General features: G+C 37.2%; 1 protein-coding gene across 6 annotated transcripts; it reads left to right on the top strand.

The window, feature by feature from the left end:
- Positions 1 to 5,302: 5,302 nt before the first annotated feature.
- On the top strand, positions 5,303 to 21,661 carry LOC145229875 (uncharacterized). 6 transcript variants are annotated; one of them, XM_080095216.1, is made up of 20 exons: positions 5,303 to 5,471; positions 8,694 to 8,834; positions 8,900 to 9,035; positions 9,681 to 9,717; positions 9,939 to 10,040; positions 10,180 to 10,232; positions 10,591 to 10,735; positions 11,565 to 11,742; positions 12,267 to 12,413; positions 12,754 to 12,911; positions 13,271 to 13,398; positions 13,888 to 14,035; positions 14,583 to 14,753; positions 17,979 to 18,038; positions 18,332 to 18,492; positions 18,906 to 19,047; positions 19,136 to 19,185; positions 19,718 to 19,826; positions 20,499 to 20,602; positions 21,149 to 21,661. In XM_080095216.1, the coding sequence occupies exons 2-20, from the start codon at positions 8,818 to 8,820 to the stop codon at positions 21,311 to 21,313; spliced, it is 2,211 nt and encodes a 736-aa protein (XP_079951342.1). In that variant the 5' UTR covers positions 5,303 to 5,471; positions 8,694 to 8,817; the 3' UTR covers positions 21,314 to 21,661. The 6 variants fall into 6 exon arrangements, with proteins under 6 accessions (XP_079951342.1, XP_079951341.1, XP_079951339.1 ...); XM_080095215.1 differs by having other exon boundaries at positions 5,312 to 5,471; positions 14,571 to 14,753; XM_080095213.1 differs by having other exon boundaries at positions 5,312 to 5,471; positions 14,568 to 14,753.
- The last annotated feature ends 4,399 nt before the right edge of the window (positions 21,662 to 26,060 follow it).

Raw genomic sequence — 26,060 nt, 5'->3', positions numbered from 1 at the left:
TTTGGTTACTTTGTTAATTATGCAACAAATAAAAAGCACTACAGAATTTTATGACAACCGAAATAAGACCCACTTGCTATGGACTGGTGTAGTAATGGTAATGTTGCTTAGAAGTAAGAATTCTTACTTTAAAGATTGCTGTTTAACCCGAGGTTTAGTTTACTTTGCTAAGATATGAAGAATACACAAACATTTAGGCTTACCGGTTTTATGTCATATGAGCAAGCAATAAAAACATCAACATATTAGCCAGTTAGGAACACAATAAGATTTGACACAGGGCTATTGATGGACATGGTCTATTTCACCACGACTGGGCGCTTTGTAAAATTGTTCACACACACACATACTTTTGAAAACGTTTGTCGGAGAAAATACCCTTATATAATAAAATGGTGGGAAGTTAGATATTTATATACTGATCTAAACATTGGGCATAGCGAAAGTTGTTCAGCATTTCTAGACAATTTAGGCCAATACATTTATTGCAAACATCATTTAAAATAAATAAGACATGCGGAAGTATAACAGTGGTACCCTTTTCACATCGTTGTAAAGAATTCAAAGAATATTTATTGCACAGTGTTGTTTATTGCAAAACAATCTAGTTCTTAAACTGTCGCCATGTTAATGACTGAATATTCCGGGGGCGTGTCCATTTCGCTTATGACGTCATCAGGGGGCGTTTTTCCTTTCATTATGTCATCGTAGGTGGGAAGTCCATCGACGTCCTCAAATAATACAACCTCAAAGGCAGCGTTTGTGACAGACCATGAGTCCACTGGCAAAGATCCGCTTATGCTCGTGACTGACCGTTCACGTTCGGCGGGATCTGGAGCCCCGTTCTTCCGCCGAGCGCATCGTTTGTACACCTGCATGCCGAAAATGCAGACAAAGGTAATAACGGCGATGCCACAGGCGAATCCGACGACTTGAAGCCACCAGGTAGGTTTGCAGTTACTCGCATCGTCCTGTGAGTTAGCGCATAAAAACCCTCCGTCGGTTGGATGAATCGTTGTGGTTTCTTTTAGTTTTTCCATTGTAAATTTGTAGTTTGAAGCTAAGACAAAAGCAATGTTGCTGAAAAACAGAAGTGTGAAATTGAGTTTTTTTACAACAAAAATGTGTTAAGCCTATAGTTCTGTATAGTACATTAATCCCACTGTGCCCAACTTCTTATTTCGCATGCCTATAAGGTTACTTCTTTTAGATCAATAAAGACCAAACCGCAATATTCTTCGAACGCATTATGTTACAAATAAAAACTAAACAATACAAACACAACTGTGCGTCACAAGTACGTCATAACTTCTATGATGACGTATAACTAGGTTGCCCGGAACAAAAATCTCGTTGCTAGGATACAAAGAAACGCCTCAAGTTTGCAGACACACCTGTTAAACTTGAATGACCGCGGGGCAGTTTACCCCGATATTTGTTATTATCTCAAGCTGGACGTTAAAAACTTGGTCACATGTATTTTTGCATTGCTTTAGCATTTTTTTGTGGTTATCGTTTTTGAAAACTTGTCACGGCGTTTCGTTTCTTTGTTAAAGACCGTGACACCTTTCGTTTTTGTTTTTCTTTCATCAGGGAGCGTAAAACATTAAACGTAAAAATAGCAGTTCTCAAAACAATTTGCACATAGTTGACTATTTAACTGAGAAAGCATTTTTTTAATCCAAATTTAGTCTCAAACTAAACCTCACATCACAAACTGAAATAACGTCAACCGGTACAGATTATTTTAATTAAAAATTATCTGTTCCCAAAAAATCTTTTTTCAAAACTAAACCACTTGAAGCACAAACTTGAAATCCACAGCCTGAACTGACCCGTTAAAAACCAAAATTTTTACCAAATATCTTTCGCATAAACTTGAATTAAACTTGTTCTCAACATAATAAAAACACACAGCTCTCCCAAAACTTAAGCTCTATAGTTTATGCGCTTCATTTTTGCCGCTGGGTTAGCACTTATCTGATGGTACCGAATAAGATGTAATCCATCAGCCGGTCATGCTTTTGACCAGTTTAACAGAAAACCGACCCAACTTGAACTTAAAACTTATTACCTCTGTATCCTTCTCTCTATTACCACTGGCCACGTTAAGCAAGGTGCGACGCTATTTGTACGCTTTGCCTAAGTCGTAAGCTGTTAATGATTGCTTATTTCGAACGGGCGTATCATCGCCTGTGCTTTGAGGTCATTGACCCCCGAACGGCGAAAGTATTGGTTTGGATGTTACCATCATCGAAGTGTGTGTTTGTTACACTGCTATACACACCTTTATTGATATTCTCGGAAGATGGTGTCATTCCGTCGACGCCCATGTCGATCTAAGTATAAAATATTTTTGTCCAAGTTTTGTTCTTGTTGTCATTGCAAAATATAATTTTCTATGTTTTATTGAGTAGATTGTTTGACGCCTAAATATTTCGATAATGATAACACAAGTCATAGCGTTAGCATCACAATTCAATTTAATGAAACGAAAAAAATACGACATTTTGATAGTTTGTTGTTGTTAGCAATGTACATAAAGCATTTTAATAGACTAATTTCCAAACTTCTAGTTTAATAGTTTTTAATTTAGTTATTAAACAAGAATGACTGCGCTACAACTACATGGCTTTCCTATACACAGTATTGATAGAAAATTCTGTAATTGCACATAAACACTTATGTAAATCGTGAAATACGAAAAAACACACAAGGAAAAAAATGTTTGCGTATCGATTATAATTTTAACGTTCAAAGTTGTTTGCCTTGCTTACTAAATTAGACACTTTTATTTGGCCAAAACCGGCACCTTTTTGTTCTTAAGCTTATACTAGCCTTCACTCTGCTATTATATTCTGATGAACAGCTAAATTAAAAGTTTTAATTTGAGTTGCAATGCCTGTGGTGACGTTGCGTCAGCATTTCCCGGCGATTTGGGAGAAAAGAAAGTCGCGTGTCGCGTTTCAAAACTGCGACGCGACACTTCGTCAACAAAACGCAAGGGGATTCCCATTTCGGCTGTGCAAGGATTGACAAATCATCAGAAAAACTGTTGAGCTGCCTCGTTTGGGAATTTCTCCATTGCTCCCATTGTTCCACTGGTTTGAGTGGTAAAGTCGTAAAGTTGACTTTGTGGGTTGTAGATTATGAGGCAGAGCAAGGCTTGGAGCTTTGGACAAACATAACTTTCATCTCATGTGCAGTTCATTGAACTTAAGGTTGTTCAACTTTCATTACAACATACATTGTACCAATAGCGAGCAATGATTGCCAATTCATTCTGAATAACGTACGTTAAAACAACTAACAAACAGAAGATGTATTGATTGCTAGTAAAAAGCTAAAAATAACACGAAATAAATAAATACTATGAAATAATTGAACGGGTAAACGACACTGTAAAAGCATATGAGCCAATAAATGATAAGCTGCAGTAAACGACACTATTTTCATGTTGGTTTAGAGCAGTGTTTCTTAACCTTTTTTGCGCTCGTACCCTTTGAGCTTTCACAAAATTTTCTCGTACCCCCTGTCTACAATGGCCGACGGAATAAATAAAATTGTAATAATAGGAATTACACTCAGTGTATTTATAACTTGAGTGTTGAATGCATGCATTAAAAAGTATTGTAAGTAGTACAAAACTAACCCGTTCTAGATATATAACAAAGTAACTTGTTACGCATTCTTCACAAATATGCCTAAATAGCATATAATTTCACACTGCATGTCGTACCCCCTGCTTTGATGCTTCGTACCCCCAAGGGGTACACGTACCCCTGGTTAAGAACCCCTGGTTTAGAGATAATATCCTGGTAACAGTTTGAACAAAGCAAATCAGTCTTGTAAAATTAAGTTTGCTATTTGAACTTTGCTTTTATAAGATCGATTTGAGTAGGAACTGATGGTGCCATATGGGCAAAATGTATATTCTTAATTTAAACATAAAACTGATTCTGTTCAGTTAAGGATTTTATCAACCATTGGTTTTGCCGTATTAAAAGCTATCATTTTGCAATATATTTCCCAAATTGAACAGAAAATTGCTAATTTACAGAAGGGACAGTCAGCAAAAATCTGCATACGAGCAATACATAAGCCGCATTTATGTTATGCCGAGCACTTTCTTACGACAAGAACAAAATCATCACACAAACGGAAAATTGGGTGGTTACAAATGGACACCGCACTGCAAGTAAATCGCATGGATTTTTAAATAGCGCCCAAGTGTAAATAGGGTTGATTGTCGCTATGTTTGTTTCCATTAAATCAAAGTTTCACTATATTAACTTGCACAAAACGACCAAATATTTTTGTTTTTCTCACCAAGGAGAACGAAATCTTATATGTTTGTTATTCCAAAACTTGTCAGGATTGCACCGTGCCCTGTTGTAAAAATTGAAACTAAATATTGCAATTGTTGACTCAGCAATAGCGGTCCAAATAACATCACAACATTTTCTGTTTTACAACCTAGAACCAACATCGACCTGCTTATTTTTACTTTGCGGGGTCCGGCGTCTGTTTACTCCCGTCAAACTATCTGTCAAAACACCGACATATGAATATTAAGAGCCGGACGTCGAACACGTTTACGACCCGATAAATATGCTATAAAAAGATTTTTCCCAACTGTGTGTTGTTTGACAAACCATAGGATTGTTGCTCGCCATTTTGGATTTTCTGTTTCGACTCATCTCAGGGTTCAACGACCTTCAGGTCATTCACCCCATTGTGATTCAAAACGGTGTTTGCAAGCATTTTCTAGATTTCCAAGCTGTTCACGGTTTGTTTCCCAATGTGACGTAAAATATCTATTTGCCTACAGCACTCTTGGTAACGGTCTTAATAATGTACATAAGAAAGCTATAACCTTATCAGAATTTTATCTGCTACCAAAAACAGTTTTATACAACATTTAAAACGTTGAAAATCGATTTGTTTTGATAACATTTTGTGTTTTTAGCTCGCGAAGCCAAATAATTTGTCAGTGTGATGCAAATATTAAAAGTTTTAAACCAGGGATTTAATGCCATTGTTTTTCAAGATCATACTGAACATTTAATTCAAGTATATGAAAAGTTTTAACCAAAAACTGGGCTAATTTGTGCATGTCTTATTTAATAAATTGGAAAGTGCGACGCGAAATAAGCAGAAACGTAGTCAATTTTTTTGTTTAAGTTTTTAATGTACGTCTGCCTTTCCTAGTAAAACTTCACCCACCGAAAAAATAAAACAAAAACCCAGATATTTTTCGAACCACTGTGAAAATAGTGATCCGTTGTGAGATGCCGCAAGCCAATGACGTAAGATGCAATCAACGCTTTTTCAGGTACAACTTCATTCTGCGTTGTACTGTGAAATGAGGGTGCAGTGCCGAGTTTGGAAACTTGTTTTAAGAAGCATTCAGTGTATTTTGGCACTGTACGTGGATTTGCATCGCAACAAGACAACGACATGGATGCAAGGTAATTCATGGCGCTCTATTGATTGGTAATTATAGCAAAACCTACTGCAGAATGGTCTTGCACTGAAAGGACAACTTTTGTCTTGTTCTTTACTACTTGTCTGCAACAAAAGTGAGTGTTTGCGACTCGATTGTTTTTTAGGAATAGGTCTGGTGGATATCCCTTTGTACTGTTTCATTTTGTTAAAGGGATATAGTTCTATGTTTCATTAGCTAACTGAATCGATCTCTTACTCTTGAGCTAATGGCACAATGGAAAACTATTTGTTTCCACGACACATTCTCGACGCTAAAAAAGACGAAACTAATTCTCAACAATAATGTGTGTGATCAGTGTTTTTTTAAGGTGTTTTGGGGGACCGAAATTTGGACTTGCAACTACAACTACAGTTTTTGGTATTTAAATGAAACACTTGCGGTCTCTTAAAACTACTTAGCGGTCACCCAAACCAAACCTTAAAAAAAACTTGTGTGTGATAGATAACATAACTTGTAGTAATAACTAACACGATCAGAATGGCTTCTAGCGTTTTTAGTCGCACCTAGTGTTGGGGCTACAACGAGTATTTACTGTCACCAGGAGCGCTGTTGGTTATTAAACACATTATGTGGGAAGCCATTTTCAAAGTTGTACATATTGAGTACAGTGAGGCCGTCAATTTTCCCCACCCTAAAAAATTTGGTTGGCCACGTCTGGTCGCCACTTTCTAGGGTGCTTTTGTTTGAAAATTGTGCGGTAGAGTATCAATAATATATACGTTTTATTTTACACAATGTATTCACTTAAACCAGCGGTTCTCAAACTATGCGTCGCGACGCACTGGTGCGTCGTTTCAATCTTCCAAAGGCGTCGCAGAATATTTCCGTTTCGTAACTTTTAGTTATTGTGTCAATAAACACAACTTTAATAATAAGTTTCTTAATTAACTTTTATTTGCTGGTGCGTCGCAAGTCCAGAAAACTTTTCCAGAGGCGTCGCAACAAAAAAAGTTTGAGAACCACTGACTTAAACAATCTGTCAGTTTTGTTTATTACCAAGCGTGTGAAATGTTTTAATGTTGTTTTTGGGTTAAACTACAGTACATCATCAATTTACGATAATTGGCCAACAAGTCTAAGTTACCAACCCTTCCAATAGCTGAAAACCGTTCGCACTGAAAATGTGGTTAAATTATATTATATTGTTTTTCCACGTTTTTTTGCCAGTCATGTAAAGTTTTGTTATGATTTTTATGAATAAGAGAAAAATACTTATATGAAACTCAACTAACAACTAAAATTCAAATTTAGTTATCTGCATTTCGTTTTAAAATGCGTGGGTCGATTGAAGTTGTTTGTTCCACTTTTAAAAAGTTGAAATGTCCACATAGTTGTTACAATTTGTGTAACGCCCGTATTTTGTTGATTGGTTCCTCTTTGCTGGTTCAGTGAATTCGAGTTTCGTTCCGGCGCGTCAGACTGTGACGTCAGTAAAAAAACAACCAATGCACACAAAAGACCTTTTGCCACATCGCCACCACTAGTTCCTCTTTTTGCAAAGCTGTTAACAAAAAACAGGCAGGTAGCATGGTCTTATAATAAATGTTGAGTTGTTGAAAATACCAATATAAAACAAATGTAAACGTAAAAGTTCTAACGTATTGCTTTGTAAAATGTAAATGAAATGTTTTTCGCTTTAGCAAAGACACAATGAACTGTAAATGGGATAGCTGTGAGCTTATGCACTGGCTTGTGTTTTCTTTTGGCTTGTTTTGTAACAAAAGGGTGTACAGTTTAAGGCTTAAAGCTAAAGTACAAAACCAAGCGTTAAAGTGCTTGTTTTTGACCCTTTGAAGTAATACACTCAAGTTCTGCATTTTCCAGCATCATCTATTTCGTACCGTCGTCATACTTTTAATGCGCATGCAGGGCCCACATAGTAGGCACTATCAAGTCCACACCTTTAGTTTATTGGATGTTTTTTGCTTTGAAAGCTAAGTCAGTTTAACAGCACTCATTTGACAACGCGTCTCTAACGATTTGAATACTAATCATGTCATACAAAAGGTCATGTTGTTCTGATGGCCTATAGTACGGTTGTGATATTAGGTGGATTGCTATGCAACCTTACAGCAAGGCGAAATGCTACAGTTTTGCAGTTTGTTTGCGCAGCAGTAACAATGTGCGACAAAATAAATACTGATTAGTAAACATGTGGACTTAGGCATGCTTTAGTCAATTATCGCCGACAGCTTACTGATTCTAAGTACAGGTGGATACAACAATGAACTGTATTTTGTGTAAGCGTCATCTACAGATATATACCACACATAACAGTGCAAATCTCTGTGAAAGGGCCACAATTAAAAGCCTCAGCTAGGCTTGACATTTATGCATAGAAAAGGTGAAAAATAAATCAAATATGCCATATAAGTTTGTACTGAGGTCCGTTTTCGAAACCTAAGCCCCGACCTGAAAAGCCCAAATAGCCGACAAGATTTCAGTCAAGCTCTAGCTAGTGCAATGGTTGTTTTCGCTTTAAAAACCAGCTGATTGCTTGGTGGATGAAGACTATAATGAATCTTATGCTTATTGATTCAAATGTATTAAAAGATTAAGACAGTCATCTATATGAATTGGGCTAAATATATTTCCCCTATATGCGGCATCTTTAGTATCTATAAAGATAAGCACAAGAGTATCAATTGGTTTATCTGAATTCATGAGAATAAATGACTTGATGATTTAATAAAGCTAAGTAAAGTTCAAATCTTAGGTTACACAGATTGTCAGTGGCGCAAAACGTTGCTAGATTGCCAACAAAACGAAAGTAGTGACATTGCGGTGAGACCACCTGTAACTGGTGGAGACGAATCCGGTTAATCGCATCGATCATTTACTAAGCTTTTGATGCAAATAACCGCAAAATGTGCACCAGAATCAGTGAAAAGATATTGAATAGACACTGTTAACAAATCAAGTTTATAGAGCTCTTCTGGCAAGTATTTTTATTCCGACGTTTCGACGTCCTACGCCCATTCAGTGTTTACCCTAGTGAAGGTGACCTGTATAGGACGTCGAAACGTTGGTACAAAAATACAATTGCCAGGAGAGTTCTATAAACTTGATATTAGTCCTGGCAGAAAGCTTATACACTGTTACAAATGTTATACCAATACGCAGTAAACTTTTAATTGATTTTTCGTTGTTTATATTTGTAACCTCAATTGTTATTATCCCATAGGAATAGCCGTAGCGGTTGGTGTGGTGGTGGAGGGGACCTCCCCTCTTGTGCAACTGCGCCTGCTGAAAAAAAACAAGCAATCCTTAATAAGTCGTGAACTAACCGCAATTTACTTAAACTCAATATGGGAAACGCCAACAGGTAAAAATGGATTGTTATAGGGTTTTAGAAAATCTAAACTTCTTTTCGTCTTGTCATTGTAACAGGGTCGAACGTTCGGGCTCTCCCCGGCAGTTTGCTTGTGACAAATGTGGACAAAGATTTCCGGATATCATTAGAAAAATTGTTCATGAGTCAGATTGCGAGGGTCGACCTGGATTGCGGGCTGTTGGAGCGTTGATGGTAAACACGAATAAATATTTTACTACGTGTCATTAAATTGTTTTGGAACTATTTGATTGTCGATTTATAAGCAGAAAGAAATCGTTTTTTGACTTTGTATTGTAAATTATAACAACTTGCTTCACCTCATTAACGCTATGTAGTTTCACTACAAATTGCTTTCAAAGCTTCGCTGTAAATTTGTGGTTAGGTATCACTATTTGTTGGTGCCTTTTTAAAAAACGAAAAGTGCACACTTTGGTTTCAAATTTGATTTGCTGTCAAAAAAGGGTTGAGAACCGCTTAATCTTTGTATGAAGCACTAAATTTTTCACACCTTAAAGTTAAGATCGATTCTGGTCTGTAACATTTTTGTAGTAAGATAGTATAGGTTAGAATCAGTGGTTCCCAACCTTTGGTGGACCGTGGCCCCCTAAAAGTCACTTTTTGGCCTCGTGGCCCCCTTTAAGTAACCCTGAAGGACCTGTAGCCCCCTTGTAAAAGGCAATCTCGTGTTGGAATTCGGTACTAATTTCGGCTTTGAACAGGTCTAATAGGGTAATCAAGAATCCGCAATCGTGAAAAACCTCAATATAGACAAATGGGCCCTGGTTGGGAACCACTGGGTAAGATGCTATGTTTAATGTCTTTATAATGTACTTGTAGGCTCTGCATGAAGATCTAGAGAGGCGACGAAAGTTGGGTACGTTTGTTAATTTTAACTTACATTCGGTCCAGTGTTAAATCTGAAATGCTGCTGGTTGTAGTTTAATCATAAATCGCTTGTAAGGTAAAGAGATCAAATTTTCTGTCCCATTCGAAATAATAGTACTTTTTCGTTCAGTCATAAATTGCACCCCATACTAAACAATAAGCACCTTAAGTGTCGTATATCGTGCTCCTGCATTTTGTTTTTTCGTACAGAGGAATTGAAGCAAGCTCTAGTGGCATTTAACATTACCATGGAAATGCTGAAAGATGACGATGATGATTCTGAAGATGAGAGTGGCGATGATAGCAGGAAAAGTAAGTTGATTAAAGTCATTATCGATATAAGAGTATGCCAAGAGTTCTGTTGTTTAAAATTTATGACGATTCATACCGTTTTTACTGGGCTAAAGTAGTAGATTGGGCTCAGTATTTTATTTTAGTTCGTGTTGTATAGGTCTTCTGGGTTGCAGAGTTGTGCGAAGTGGATCGTGGAAATGGCAGAATCAGGTTTGTCTATCATGTTTTGTTTTGACGATTGTGGCAAATGTAATGACGAATAAATGTTACCAAAAGAATACAAATAATACACATCAATCACGTGTAGCAGCAGATAAAATTAAAACCTGCTGTTGTAGGCAGTACTTTATCATTTTCTATGTGGTAATAAGCTAAATTGCAGATACAATACAGGCATTCTTGAATGCCTTGGGGCCTTCCTTGCTTTTGTAACATTTCGCTTTAGTAATAAATGACACAAATTGATTCAAATATATATTTACATTGTTTAAGCTTTAGTAGCAACTAAAGGAGACTTCTGGGTTCTTGTTTATTGTTATTTTTTCCGTTACCATTTTCATTTCTTTAGGACGGGGGCGAAGGTAACGTTGGAACCGTAATCAAGGTGGAAAAGGCCTGGCTGAATATTGTCTGGGATTCGGGTCCAAATAATTCTTATCGAGCTGGAATGGGAGATTGTTACGATCTTCTGGTGCTGGACAGTCGACAAGCAGGTAACATTAAGAATATGGAAACTTAAACTGCTTTTTCGCCGTCCAATAGTGAATCAAGCAGCTCCCCCAAACATTCCCATGTAAAGGATGGGATTTAAAAAATGTGGCTACACCTTACACTTAAGTTTATACCTTTTAACTTTTATTTAGTTAATGAAAATGATACATAGACAACACTAATTTCAAGTGCACGTTAATGTTCAAGTTACACTTTTTGATAATGTATGCCTTGGTTATTGCAGCTTCTGTTATTGTATACTTTCAATAAAGTTGGTTTTAACAATGAAAAAATCCCAAAAAAACTGAATTGAAAACACATAAATATGAATCATATAAATGTGCAGATAAGAAAGACGACATTGGCAAAATTGTGATATCTTTCAGTGTGTGTCGACCACTTGACCAAACCTGTGGATTAATTATTAACTTGAAACGCTATCTCGCTTCTGAGTACAGATTGAGCCTGGAGCAAGGAAAACTATTCAGTTTGTGACGGCGATCATAAACACTTAAATGAGCCTTCAGATGTCAATCACAAAAAAAAAATTAGCTTCGAACTTCAAATGCATTTAAAATAATTGTATAACAAAATAAAAATGCTAAAAAATTTTCGGTGGCATCTGTCCTCCTGATCATACATTTGCCTACAATACACGAAACAGTTGAAAGAACGCTATTTCAAAGAACGTTTGTCATATGGAATATTGATATACATGTATTGCAATCCTTTACATTGATTATTGCGATAGTACCGCTGTTTTTTGATTTTTATTCAATGTTTGTTGAAAAATCTTGGGTACTAACTTTTTTCATTTTTATGTTTTATCAGGAGTAAAACATCCGAATGTTCAATGTGATGGATGCGAAGTGCGAGATGATTGTTTGCGTGGCACGAGATGGAAATGCCACGACTGTGAAGATTTTGATTTGTGCACGCCTTGTTTTATGGCAAATAAGCACGACATGAAGCATAGGTTCATCCGGTTCGAAACAACCAAGTCTTCTGGGTTAGTTTTCTAAGTCTTCTAGGTTCTGCTCCTAATTTATGCAAGCGTTTGCTTCGAAAACCTATTTATGGCGCCTTCAAGAAGCTTAAGCTCCTCATTAAAAGTTTAAAATCTTAACAAGGATACGAAGAACGTCTTTCGCTACAAGTTTTGAAACTAAAAAGCTTAGTAGTATATTGGATAGAGGTCTACGCATGTTAACTTTTTTCTGTACTTTTTGTCTATTGCCTCTTTTTTTTCTTATAGCAGTATACGACTGTCTTTTCTTATTTAGTCCGTTCACGTCCTAACAGTTTGTCAATGAGTTAAACTTGCTTTAAATCGAGAAATGGATAATCAAATTCGTAAAACTGAACTTTTATTTGAGAAACTTCGCATAATAAGACAGGATTAATAATGAAAATAACGACCCAAATAGACGAAAAACGGGACATACTTTATTGTTTAAACGTTTTGGCAAACGCTTATAGTGTTCCAAAGACATTATTAGGGTTTCGGTTTTCTGTAACCTTGTCTTTGTGTAGGCTTCTGCTTCCATCCCGTGACAAGGCATCTGCTCGCATTCAAAGCAAGGGTTTGTTCGTTGGTGCCACCGTACAACGTGGATTGCATTGGGGATGGAGAGACCAGGATGGCGGGGCTGGAAAACAGGGAAGGATAACGAAGATTAAGTAAGTACCACTGGACGAGTTTTTCATTTTTTTCTTTCTTTCCGAGACTCTTGCTTTATCAACTGAGCTACACAGGCTCAGTGGTGAATCCGCCGAAAGTCGAATCACAAGTCCCGTTGCCTGCCTTGTATGCTGCAAATGTCAGCTTTGTAGTAGGGGATAGCGATTCGTTACAATGGCTTTAATGGGCCTGACGTATTATGATTTATGAAAAAGTATGTCGTGATTGCTGGTCTGCATCGACGCTTCAAGACTGATCCCAGTATGAATGTATTCTTAGCAGGCCTTTCGAGATTTTCTTCGTTTGCATTCAAAATAGTTTGTGCTGTTTAACTTGCAGGGGTTTCAGAGATGAACACGCACACGATGCAGCCTCAGTACAATGGAGCGCCGGCAACGAAAATACATATATGGTTGGATGTAACCACGAGGTCGACCTGAAATGTGTGACACCTGCAAACGGTCCAGCTTATTACAAAGATTACTTGTGGCCTTGTGGTGAGTGAAAACATATTTAGATTTTATTTGTGGGCTGTAAGTGTAAAACTGTCGTGGTAGACGGATCTATATTGCTACATTAAACACTGGCTTAAGAAAGGTGTAATGGTTAGGATTAGACCGTCTCTCTGGCCCCGGATTGTTTCGTTTTGTGTTTTCGTAAACCATAGCCAAGCGCTAGACTGTTGATACAGCCTAATTGAATTGCAGTTTACAACTCTTCAAACTTTGTAGGTCTAATGCTTAACTTGAATGTATCAACCCTTTCGACATTTGCATAGCAAGAAACAAACATTTAAAAATAAGATTGTTCACATAAAGTATCAGTACATTCGACACGAGTTCGTTTCTTCGTTCAGGATCAAAACCAGTGTTTACCAAGGAAAAGCCGTTTAAGGTTGGAGACAAGGTTGAAATTGCTTTTCATCCCTTGACAATGAAACAAATGCAGAAAGGCCACGGAGGATGGGCTCATCACATGGTCATAGTAAGTTGTAAATCTTCTTTAAAATACGATAGTGCGATTCGTTGCGTTTACTTGACTTGGTTAGAACGTCAAGAAGTTGTGGTTCGCAACTGGCGATAAATAAGATAATAACGTGTAATTTTTCTGTTAAAGTTAGAGGAAAAATGGGTCTCTGATTGCTTTTTAATGGGTTTATGTTCATTTTCATGCCGCCAATAGTACCAATTAGGTTATTACACAATAAATATAATCAAACAGTCCCATTACTCTACTGTAGACGCCTCGAACGAGATGCCAAAACGTCAAATGAGTTATTTCAATTACTGGCAGAATAAGACGAAAGTTAATGAAATTATAACAAGCCTAAGTGCATCATTTAATGTCGATACACCATTAGTTGATGTTGCATACTTTATCACATGTAAAAAAATCGGAGACATTTAGTATCTGTTACACCAGAAAGCGTCTAAATCTAAAACAAAGAAAAATGCCATGTTTTGATGTTAACAGCTGATGAATAAGCACGGGGTTGTGCACAGCCTCGATTCTGACAATGATGTGAGAGTGAAATACGATAGAGAGGATCTTGGGGTTACTCTTGAAGACAACGATTGTGTTTGGATTTTTAACCCTGCAACTCTTAAGAAAGTGTCTCATGGTAGGTCGACTTTGAGTAAAGAAGTTACGCAGTTTTCAAAACATTAATTAACGTTTCGACGTTATTTAAAGTTATGTTTGTGCTTGGGACCAGCAAATATAAAACATTGAAGGGTAACTTTAAGCCACCGTTTCTATTTAAGATACCAACGATGCCTATTACTTCTGTGATATATGTATACATATATATTTATATATATAACTTATATATATATATTTTAAACAAACAATGGATGACTTCAGACTTGTTGAAGTGTACCGTCTGATGAGATTCAGATTTTGCTGTCAGCCGGTTCTATCACAAAAGTCATATTTCAGCCGGTTCTATAACAAAAAGTTTATGACAGTAGCAATAATACTAACCGGTTCGATGATCGCATAAAATTTCGTGAGACGGTTCTATAGAACCGGTGCGAACCGGCTAAATCCCACTACTGCATTTAATACTTAAAAATTTCCGCTACGCTTCGAATCAAACTACTTTGAGAATGTTTGTTTGAGAAAATTCTCATCAGAAGTTTTTCAATTTAAAGCAGTTACCATTCCAGCACCAGCAGCCACAACTTCTCGGCCATCTCAAGCAAGATCTGGTCCACCAGTTTTACCAAAACCACAAGCATACCAACGTCCCCCGCCCCCGCCTGCAGGAAGGGCAACTTCGTCTTCAACCACGGGATCTAGCTCTCAGGCCACTTCAACAAGACCAGGTCAAGTTTCAGGTAAACATTTATAATTTTGTTTGATTACGTGGCCTTTACACGTGTTTTTTTCCATTTTACAAACTTTGTGGTTGCGTTAACTTAGCTTGTCCAAATTTTGTAAGTAATAATGAATATCTTTGAAAGTTGAAAGTGTTATAAGCAAGACCTTTTTCCAGGGTCAAAAGTCAAGTTTATAACTCGAGTATATACTTAAACAGTAACTCTAGAGTCTAACGTTTTTGTGATCAATCTAACTTTAAACAAACGCAAGTGTGGTGTTTTACCGCTAACCAGGTAAAAACGAAGGTGTTTTCTACAAAACCGAACATAAAAGTGGTAAAACGTATAAAGATAACAAAAAGTTGCTTAATTGTTTATTGTAATGTAACTTATTTTAATGACGCAAAGGTTACCTGGCTCAATCGTTACACCACTAGCTAAACAGATATATATTTCAGCAGTATAAAGAATGTTTTGTCCCTAAACACGCATAGGCCTTTTGGCTTTAATACATAAGATTTTAATACATAAGAGCTGCTGCAAGTCGATACATGAGAAGTAAAAAACACAATTTACGCATTTGCATGCAGACAATTGCCTAGAATTCTGAAACGTAAATCGTATTTGAAAAATTAAAAGTCAAAGATTTTTATCTCTGAGAACGCAGTTGTGCAATGAACCACAGATAAAATTATATTTTGGGAGAAATTTTGTAATTTTAAAACTACAAAGTCAAAGTCAATTGTTTTTATCTGTAACGCAAACCACATGTTTTCAAAGTCCCAAAAGGTGGCACAGCTTGCAGAGCAATCATTTTGAGCAATCTATTCAACTGAAAAAAATACCACTTCTAATTATTACGTTAAACAGCACTAAAGTTTATTTGATGGTTTCGAAGTTTAACAATGGAGTTGATATTATCAATGTATACTTATTCCATAATTATCTCCTGCAATACTTGAATTTAATTGAACAGTAAAACCAATGGCCGATAAAATCTTTGGTAAAACAGAATCAGTCGGTTCATATTTATATGAAGGATTTTATAAGATCGTCAGTTTAAGCTATGCTGTTGATGGTTTTTATCAGTGGTGGGATTCAAAATTTTTGTCCGTCGGTTCTATTACAAAAACTCCATTGACAGTAACCAGTAATGCTAACCGGTTCGCTGATCTCATAAAATTTCGTGAGACGGTTCTACAGAACCGGTGCGAACCAACTGAACCCCACCACTGTTTTTATCCATTACTAAAATTGTCGTTTTGCTAATTCAGTTGATTGTTGTAAAGACAGTGTTCACTTAATTCTGTTGCGAGAACTCATGTAATTGGCTTGTTGTTAACTCAACTTAGAAAGTTAAGTTTTTCTCCCTGACGCATAGGCCTATTAGCGTTAATACATAAGATTTTGTCTACAGCTGCTGCAAGGCAATACACAACAGGTAAAAATCACATTTTACGCATTTGCATGCAGTCAATTGCCTAGAATTCTGAAACGTAAATCGTATTTGAAAGATTAAGAGTCAATTTTTTTACCTCTGAGAACGCAGTTGTGCAAGGCGCCACACTAAAATTATATTTTGCGATAACTCAGTTGATTGTTGTGAAGACGGTGTTCACTTAATTCTGTTGCGAAAACTCACGTAATTGACTTTTTATTTACATTATTGACTTTATAAGTCGCACCAAATTCTGCCCTTGTCTTTACTGCCCTTCACGTAATTACCCTTTACGTAATTAGCTGGTTGTTTGCATTACTGACTTTTTTGTTATGTCCACTTGCAACTGATCTCTGTCCAGACCTACCCCCGCCACCAGCAACCCACCGCTCACGAAACGCGGTCCAGGTTCTTCCATCGGCACCCCCTGCACATCAAGGTCCACTGTACACACTGTTATAGATTTATATTACTACCACAGTTTAGCTCTTATATGTACAAAATGATCAGGTTCCGACTAAAATCCGATCCCGCCGTACCTATATTTCACATTTAATCTTTTATCGCTGTTTTTGCACGTTTTTACCTGCCATTTACGCTTATTATCGCCTTTTTCTGGTTTTACTAGTTTTTAGTTGCTTCTTGGTTTTTACATTCAATAATTTCTGAAAGTGTAGTTTAGTTTATATTCATAGAAATGTAGCTTTACCCGTAGTTGAGCACCTATTTGTACACAATGCAAACATAGATTCGTAAGATTGGTCATGCACACTGTTTGTAGATATAGTGTTTTCTTTCATAGAGTGTAACGTCCCATGAGCGCGCCCCGGTTACAGCGCGGAACGTCACACGAGGGGGGATTGAAACGCGATTCCTAAAGGTCTCCAACACGCAGTCCACACAGATAGGGTGTTTTGTAGATCTTATATTCAAACACTTTCAATGAAGAATAGAGGACGGTGGGAGGCGATAGAAACGATCGGAAACCAATAGGAAACGGATAGGAAGCGGTTTCTACAAAGACATGGCATTAGCACTGCGCTTTAATTGTAGGAATGTAACTTTAAGCTCACCAACTGTTATGGGAACCGGAAGACAACAAATAACATGGGCGATCCCAGAAATCACTGTCACACACCTAAATACACAATAAAACATGAGACCACAATATGCCATTATGACGTCATACACAATGCTTACCAAGCTATGTAGAGCAACAGTGTAGAAAGTCACACTTCACGTGAATATCGTACAAAAACGCTGCGTAAACAAATAAAACTTAAATAAACCCAACTACACGTACAGCACGACTACTAAAAAAGGGGAATGACATTTTAGGTCATTGCAGTTTAGGTCAAGTTAACAACGGTTAGCAGTCATTATGGTAATTCACAATATTGAGTCATTAAACACATATATACAAAGTGACTCACCAATAATCGTCAATAAACAGCTTTTCTACAAAAACCGACGCAGCACCGTGCTCCACGGAAGTCAGCAACGAAAAGAACTAAACCACGTTGCGTTATCACACAAAACTGGCAGTCCATTGTTACGTCACACAACGCAATAGATTACAACACAAGTTGTACTGAGGAAATGCGGGAATCTATAGAAATCGGCAATTACTGGCAAATAAGATGTAACATAGAGTATGATCTACTTGTACACAATATTTTTTACGGTACGTTGAAAAAGTATGTTTGTAGAAATAGTGTGTCCTCTGTAGCGTGTAGCGTCGAATGTCGTTCTCGCCCACATGACCGACTGATAGAGCTGATTAACCAACTTTATTGTTTTCGCAGCTACGCCATCGACATCATCGACAAAACCAGCTGCAGCACTAAAAAAAGTTGTTCAATCTGGTAAGACTGCTTAATTGCAAATATGTAAACAAAAAGTGTTTGAATATCATCCATATTTCAGCACACTATACACATTGTATATAGGATGCAGTTTGTACGTAAATTTTGTTTCAAGAATATTCCGACGTTTCACTATTGATGTTTATGCTAGTTTCATTTATCACAAAACTAATAATAACACTCTAATAGGGAAAACAAAAGTAGTTTTATGAACAGAAAACGGTAAACGGAATAACTATAAAACTAAACTATAGTTGATCCAAATTTTTTGTTGAAACAACATGATTGTTAAGGAGCTTCGGCAGGACCGAGCAGTTCAAAGGCAGGGTCGTCAACCGGAAGCGGAACCCACGATTTTAAGGTGGGAGATATGGTGAAGGTCTCTCTTCCGGCAGATATCTTGAAAGATTTTATGGTGGCACATACTGACTGCTGGAGCGACGAGATGGAACAGGTGGGATGTGTTTGATTGCGGACATTCCGTGTTTTAAGAATTATAAGCAATACAGATTTGATGAAGCATTTTTTTATAACTTATGTGTGTTTTTTCTGCTTCCAGATCATACAAGTACAAATGAATATACACAGTTCAAAACAAAAGTTACAGCCGGTCGTAATATTGACTTACCCAGACGAACCCACAGTTCCAAATGCAAAATTGACAAATTAATATCTTTTTTATTTTTTTGTGCATCCGAATAATAAACCAAGTGTTTAATAAAGTTTATCGATTCTTTACAAAAATATGACTGTCTTTCTCAAGGGAGTATCGAAAACCGTTGATTGAATGTTTAGTCTTCATGTTCAGCTATGTGGACCAAATCATTTTTTAAATATCCTTTATTTTCTTTTTGGTCCTTACCTTAGGTCACTGACAAGTTGGGAACGATCTGCAGCATCAAACCGGACAACCTGGTTAGTGTCCGGTATCAGGTGGATCCAAACTCTGGGATCAGACTGAAGAATCAAATCTTCATTTATCATCGTGAGATCTTGGAATTGGTGGAAGGTACAGTAAAATCGCATCTCATATCATCAGCGAGAGATTATTGCAAAAAGTTTTGTATTCAACCATTTACGTTATGTTTTCTTAACAGATCAAGGTGGTATGAAGACCAAGTCTGCAATTGAAAGTAACAACACGTCTGTAAGCATTGTGCGGTACTTTTCTGTAAATGGGGCCAAAGGGCCAACTAAAATTATTTTGTGTGTGAATGCTGTGCTGATTTGGTATTATACTGTATTGTTTTTAAACAATCTTTACAGTACAACCATACTTAAAGAGTTCTTATGCACTGCCTTTTTGTTTGTTTCATTTTTATCCTTCGTTGGAGGGCAACACCCGAGGCCTAAACGGGCTTCTCAAAAACCAATCGGGTTCGGGCCGGGTTCGGACAATTTCAGGCCCGTTTATAACTTTGTCCAGCTGACGGAGTCCGTCTAGCTGACTGCTTCATTGTAAGCCTATTGAACCATATTTTAATTGATTGTTTTCAAAGTAAAGGAATTGGTACTTTAATTTGGTTCAACCCATTGGTTCAAGCAAATGCCAAGTTTATGAAGTCTCTCGCTCAGGAAAACACAAGCGGTCGAGACAGGATTAGAACCAACAACCTTGTGAACACGAGTGCAGCCAATTACCGGTCAAATGTGCCATAATGAGTTTTTAATTCTTTCAGGGTGATGGAAAGGAAGGTGGTAGTTCGGAACCAAAACCATGTCTTATCTGTGAGGAAACCATCGCTGTGATAATGTTCAAACCATGTGGCCACAAGATTCTGTGTCAAGGTTTGTTTTTTACAATGCACAGTTATTTGTACAACTCCCGAATCCCATTTGTTTACCCAGTAGCTGGCATAATGTAAATTGCGGTTTGTAGTTTGTAAGCGATATAGGCAAATTCTTTGTATACGTTTGAACAAAAGGGCCTTTGGCCTTTGCTCATCGATGCTACATCGCGTTTATCTGAATGAGGTTTTCAAAATTTAAATTGTTTTTGTTGGATGATACTGAACTTGAAACTGCTTGTTTTAGATTTAACCAGATATAAGGGGGGATCTGTGCAAATTTTATCATATTAGAACAGGGGTCGGCAACCCCTGGCACGCGTGCCAAGGTTGGCACGCGAGGTGTTTTTTCATGGCACGGCAACCGATTTGCCTGTTTATATTGAAGTAACAATTTAACCTGTTACACTGCTAGTTTATAGTTTTTATCATGCAATTATCTTAAAATTCACCCTTTCATGAACAAAACACTCCGCTTTCTCTTTATTATTGATATCTGCTGGCACGAACCACTATTATTTTGAAAAACGTTGGCACGCGAGGTCATTAACACACGGAAACAACAAGTAAATTGGCACGCGTCGCCTGAAAGGTTGCCGACCCCTGCACTAGTACATTACCTAAATTGCAAGTAACCAATTGCCTCAATTTAAATAGCATGCGTTTTTGTTAGGTTGTGGCACTAACACGCCCATGAAGCGATGCCTTTCTTGTCAAACATTGATCACTAAGAAGGTTATGCCATTTGAAGATGAAAATGAGATGCTGAAAAACAAGGTACACTTGAAATAGCTGGAATATATCACATTACGGCACTCGTGATAGTAATTGGAGTCGGACTTCTTGGTTTAGAACTTGATCAGGAAGGTTAAAAAAGACCAATTTGAGTTCACATTCATCCACTTTTATTTTGTAACTTCGCTTTCTGTGCGAATCAGTGCATTGATATTGGGTCTAACTGGGCTTCGGCCTGGGTTCTGCCTTAAAATAAGGGGTCCAATCGAAACTGCTTTTTTGATTTGGCTCTTGGGAGTAACTGGAGTTTAAGCCTAGTTTAAAATAAAGGTCTATAAATTTAAACTAAAAATTTATGTCTGGTAAGTAAATTGGTGCCAAGACCATGGACAGACGTCACCAGGCAACAGACACTTGAAGAGGAATGCGATCCGAAGGAAGACACTTGTGTCGATCAAAGCGAGGGGACGCCATGTCCTGGGCGATTGATTGATTTATTAAGTAAATTGGTCTAAATAGGATTTTTTTTTCAAACAGAATATATGCTGTTGGCTGGCTTGAATTCGTTATTTGTGTATTCTTGCTCAGCTTGAGGAAATGCGGGAATCCCAGATGTGTGCGATTTGTTTTGACAACGACCGAAACTTTGCTTTCAACCCTTGTGGTCACGGAGCCTGTGGAGACTGCACCCCCTCCCTTGAAAAATGTCACATCTGCAGACAAGACATTCAAAGCACATTGAAGTTGTTCTAAGCAATATAAATATCAAACTTTATTGCATCCTTTCAGTTGTAAATTAGCACTCTCTTTTGACACTTTTAGCATCGTTTTATTAGCTTTTGATTATCGACATACTAATGCTTCAATAGTTTTTTTGCATTATGCGCCTTCTTTGTATTTAGCCCACATGTGTATTGCCTTGATATAACGTTGAGCCTAATAAGCATACATTTCCGCATTTACTCACGCCTGCTTTTAATGTTGATCCATTTGTTTTTGTAGATTTTTTTCAGTTGATATTTTTTGTTTTTCGGCTTTATTTGCAAAACAAACCCAAGATTATGCAAACACTTTGTATGAAATAAATTTTAACATGTATAATTACTGATTGCATATCTAGTCTAGCCTATGCTTTGTCATGTGTGGGAATGCTTGGTAAACAGCTGATTCGCTGTGACGCCTTTAATGGGCCTGGCGTACTATGATTTTTATATGAGTGTGCCGCGATCGCTGTTCTGCATACATCTTAACTGATTATTTGTGGTTTAACTGTCGATCCCCTACTACACAGCTGACATGTACAGCATGCGAGGCAGTCAACACCGCTTGTGATTCGACTTTTAGCAGGTTCTCTGCTAAGCCGCTTGTGATTCGACTTTTAGCAGGTTCTCTGCCCTAGCTTGTTTAGCTCAATTTGTAGAGCGCGAATCACGGAAAGACTCTTGTGATGGGTTCGAATCCCACCGCAGGCTAGATTATTCTAGCCTGTTCCTTGCCATATGGGAAGGCTTGGGAGACCAGCTGATTGGTATGACGCCTTTAATAGGCCTGGCGTACTACAAACTATTGAGCAAAGTTGCTAGTCAACCTTAATTTTGTGCTAAGTTTTGCTTATTGTACTTGAAGGTCAACGTGCAGAAATAAGAAAACACAACGTGAAACAAAACAAAAACGATTTACAAAATCTAGCGGCTTTAAACTAGAGTTGGAAACGGGCCTCATATTACCCGGCCCTAACCCGACAGCACAAGCCCGAAACCCGGCACGAACCCGATTCATTTTTGAGAAGCCCGTTTAGGCCCGAAAGTTTGATTGACAGGCCCAACTACTTATTTTGCGACTCACACCAAACCTTAGAAAACCACCAAAGATTGCTATTTTAGCTTTCAAGTAAATAATCTGTAGTGATTTGCTCAAGGTTTCCTTTTTTTTGCGGCCATTTTGCCTCGACAATAAACAAGTTTGAGAACCACTGCAATGGACCATCGGTCTTGAACAAGGCGTTTTAGGGCTGTTTAACATTAGATCAGGTCCAGCATTAAAAGCTTTTTTAAAGAATTTAAGACCGAATCCGGCCCGACTGACACCTCTGCTTTAAACACACTAATAAAGCAGTAAATAGCGACCATCATAAAGAGACCCTATCAAACTTCACGGAAAGCCACTCGAGTTGCTGAAAATATCTAATTTGCATCTAAAAGGGTTGGTTTCGCGATGTGCCTTTTTATGTCCACTGACTTGTTAAGCATTAACTGAAAGCAAACGCCAAACCCTCAGCTTTGTTATGAGGAACTTTTATACTTTTCCATGCAGTATGTATGTATTACTGGTGCCGAATCAGCTAAATTGGGCTCAGTTCAAAAGTCATACTCTACCCTTTTAACGCAAAACATTTTGGATTTTTTTAGTGTCCGGCAAACAGTGGTGTTTCTACACTAAGAGTAGCTGTGTTATACATTGCGATCTTACTTGTGTGCATTGGCGTAGCCAGGAAGGTGACCATGGCTGATTCCAAAATATTGAAAAAACTTAATTCAGTGTGATTTTGTACCAGTTCATTAATAAATTACTATCAAACGGAAAAGGCTATTGGCAGACCTGTCAAACCTTAGCTTAAAAAATCAGGTGTAAGTTAAAAACACCTTTTACGCCCAGTGTTAACAAAGCAAACTAGATTTTAATTCTAGGTTGAAAAAACGAAAAAAATAAATAGTTGACGCGATGTTGATTTTATCACAGTTTAAAGTGTTCTTGGTCAGGGTAAATAAAGAAGTTGTGTTCATATTAAAGTCAGTTTTGACACCCTAAATCTGCACGACTAACAATTTTACACATTTTGCTTTTAAAACGTAGATTTCAAGTTGATCACTGCAGCAAACATTGTTTGGGCGGGTTAGATTTCTTCGACGACTGAAAGATCTACAGGTAAACAACCTTATTACATTTTAATAGTTGGGGCTATGTTTCTTTATTGCGGAAATACGAAGAAACATTGCGTATTATTTGCAAGCTTTACTTAATAGTTCACTTCGTCTTTTTGGAGCTGAATCAACAAGATCTTTTTCCCACTTTATGGTTAAAATATGTTTGCAACCAAAGTGCTAGAAACAGGTTTAAAGCAAAAAAGCACTATATGAGTTATCAGTTGTTGTTTGTACCAATGGTAGAGGACAATACATGCCATTGAAGTTAGATCAAGGACTGTTTTCATAACTGCATCAGCTGTGTTGCTCCTTTACCATTATCTGACGCCTCCTAAATGAAAGTCTTTTAATAAATACACTGCTGCAGTGTTTCCCAACCTATGGGTCGCCTGAAAATTTTGTTGGGTCGCCTGTTTTTGTGACATTAAGAACATGTACTTTTCACTTTGTTTCGTATCGTTATTTTTTTATTTCCAAGACTTAAATTGTTGCCCAAATATTTAATTTGGTGATAACTAGGGCAAGTTTTTGCAACTTTTGCAACTTTTTTTTACAGCTTCCGGCAGCTTCCTAAATACTCAGAATTTATGTAGTATGATGTTATAAGCTGTTTGTAGGAATTTTATATTGCAACTTTTTTCTATTTTTCGTGCAACTTTTGACTGCAACTTTTATCAAGTATTGCGCAAAATGTAAAGGAGTGATTTAAAAAAAACATGCTATAAAACTATTTTTAGTATGGTTTTGTTCTCTTTGATTTGCATAACAAAGAGCTATGTGATGGATTAGCTGCATCTCAATGTTATCTATGACGCAACAGTTGGCTTGCAAGCTAGAAGTTCAACAACCCCAGCCAAGCATAAAGTTTAATATAAAAGTGCATTCGCTATTTTGCAAGTAAGAAGCGATAACCTTGATATCTGTTAAGATGCAGTCTAAGGCAGGGATTGTCCAACCTGTGGCCCGCTAGTCATTTTAACTCCAAGAAGTATGCATAAATGCAACTTTTTACTGCAACTTTTGTTGAAATTAAGTGCAACTTTCTCACGTTTTTAGTGCAACAGAAACTTGCCCTAGTGATAACTTGATGTGATAATCGGTAGTTCTGTTTGTGACGTCATAAGGTATGTGTTAGCTCACTCTTGAGCGTTGTCTGGCTGATAATGCTCTGAAGTCCGGGCTAAATAGAAGTGTCTGGTCGATTGATAATTTGATTTTCGAAACTGACGTAGCAATTTAAAAAAAAGCTTTCCTGATTTACAAACCAAAATACAACCAAAATAGTAAGAATGTATGTCCATGGGTCGCGAGAAACTACAAAACAAAATTTTGGGAAGTATTTGGTTCGCGTCAAAAAAAGGTTGGGAACCACTGCACTTTACTGTAATCGTTTTCCATCCATAAAACGCTCTTTTCAGATACCTTTTATTGTTATCAGAACCGTTTAACAAGGCTGATAAAACTTTCAACATAAATTTGCTCGTATTATTGCTACATATAACTCCAATGTTTACAGGTACATTGTTTTCAAACGGATGTCAAACAGCCATCATGCAAGCCTACGAATCAGGTAAAATTGCAATATTTGCATTTAAATGCGATTAATTTGTCCACACCGTCTGCTGGTAAATATGAACTCTACACCAATTATAATGTTAATGTATATCTTGTTTGCGTAAAAACACGTCAGTAAAAACAAATAGTTACACCACTTTACCATGTTAATTAACAGCATTTCAAACGTACCGGTAAGTTGTAAAGTAGATTATAATAAATTTAATCTACGAAATGAAATTATTCATCTACCACGGCTATTCCAAGGCTTGTATTGCTACATTGCAGTGTATAATTGTGATATAAAAACAGAAATATGAAAACATAAAGCATTAAGATTAGCAGGAGAAGCTAGCGGTTCGAGAGAAGAATTTGCATCTGGAGCTTATGATTTCAAAGTTGGTGACATGGTAACGGTTTCTCTTCCTGTTGAAGTCTTGAAGGATTTTATGGAGGCATATACTACCGAATGGACCGACACTATGTTATATGTAAGTTGTCCTAATCCAAATGCCCCTGTTGGTTACTTGCGTTTTGTGAAACTTTAAATAGTCGTATTCGATTTGTATTGCGGGAGCTATTTAACTACTTTTAGTAGTCAGTAGCTATTAATTTGGATCTGTTAACATTTATTCTGTCACCATGACTGTTGGGAGTGATGAAACTTAAACCAAAAAAACGTTTTTTATCTGACTGAACTTTATGGTAAGATGTAACTTACAACCTTTATATATAAAGCCTTCTAGGTAGTGATGTACCAAATTCGGTTTATCGAATTCATTCGAATCAGATTTTTGCGAAGATTTGGTGTCGTCCACATAAATTGTTGTGATTCGGCGAAAGCAAATCTTCTTCTACGATCACAACTGTGCGCTTTTAGCCTAATTACGTAGGCTACAACAAATTCGGTCAAGTAATAATTATCACTTAAGTTACGAAGCATTGCTTATATAAAGTCTGTTTTTTTGCTGCTTGATTTAGATCACGGGCAAAGTGGGAACAATTTGGAGCATCAAGCCGGG

This window comes from Phallusia mammillata, chromosome 5 (assembly GCF_965637545.1).
Source record: "Phallusia mammillata chromosome 5, kaPhaMamm4.hap1.1, whole genome shotgun sequence".
NCBI lineage: Eukaryota > Metazoa > Chordata > Ascidiacea > Phlebobranchia > Ascidiidae > Phallusia > Phallusia mammillata.
The sequence above is the reverse complement of the archived record's forward strand: the minus strand, read 5'-3'. Positions and strand labels throughout refer to the sequence as shown.

Coding starts and splice junctions, on each gene's coding strand:
- LOC145229875 (XM_080095213.1), top strand. Junction 9,718..9,938: donor AGAGAGGCGACGAAAGTTGG/GTACGTTTGTTA, acceptor TTTTTCGTACAG/AGGAATTGAAGCAAGCTCTA. Junction 10,233..10,590: donor CGTGGAAATGGCAGAATCAG/GTTTGTCTATCA, acceptor TCATTTCTTTAG/GACGGGGGCGAAGGTAACGT.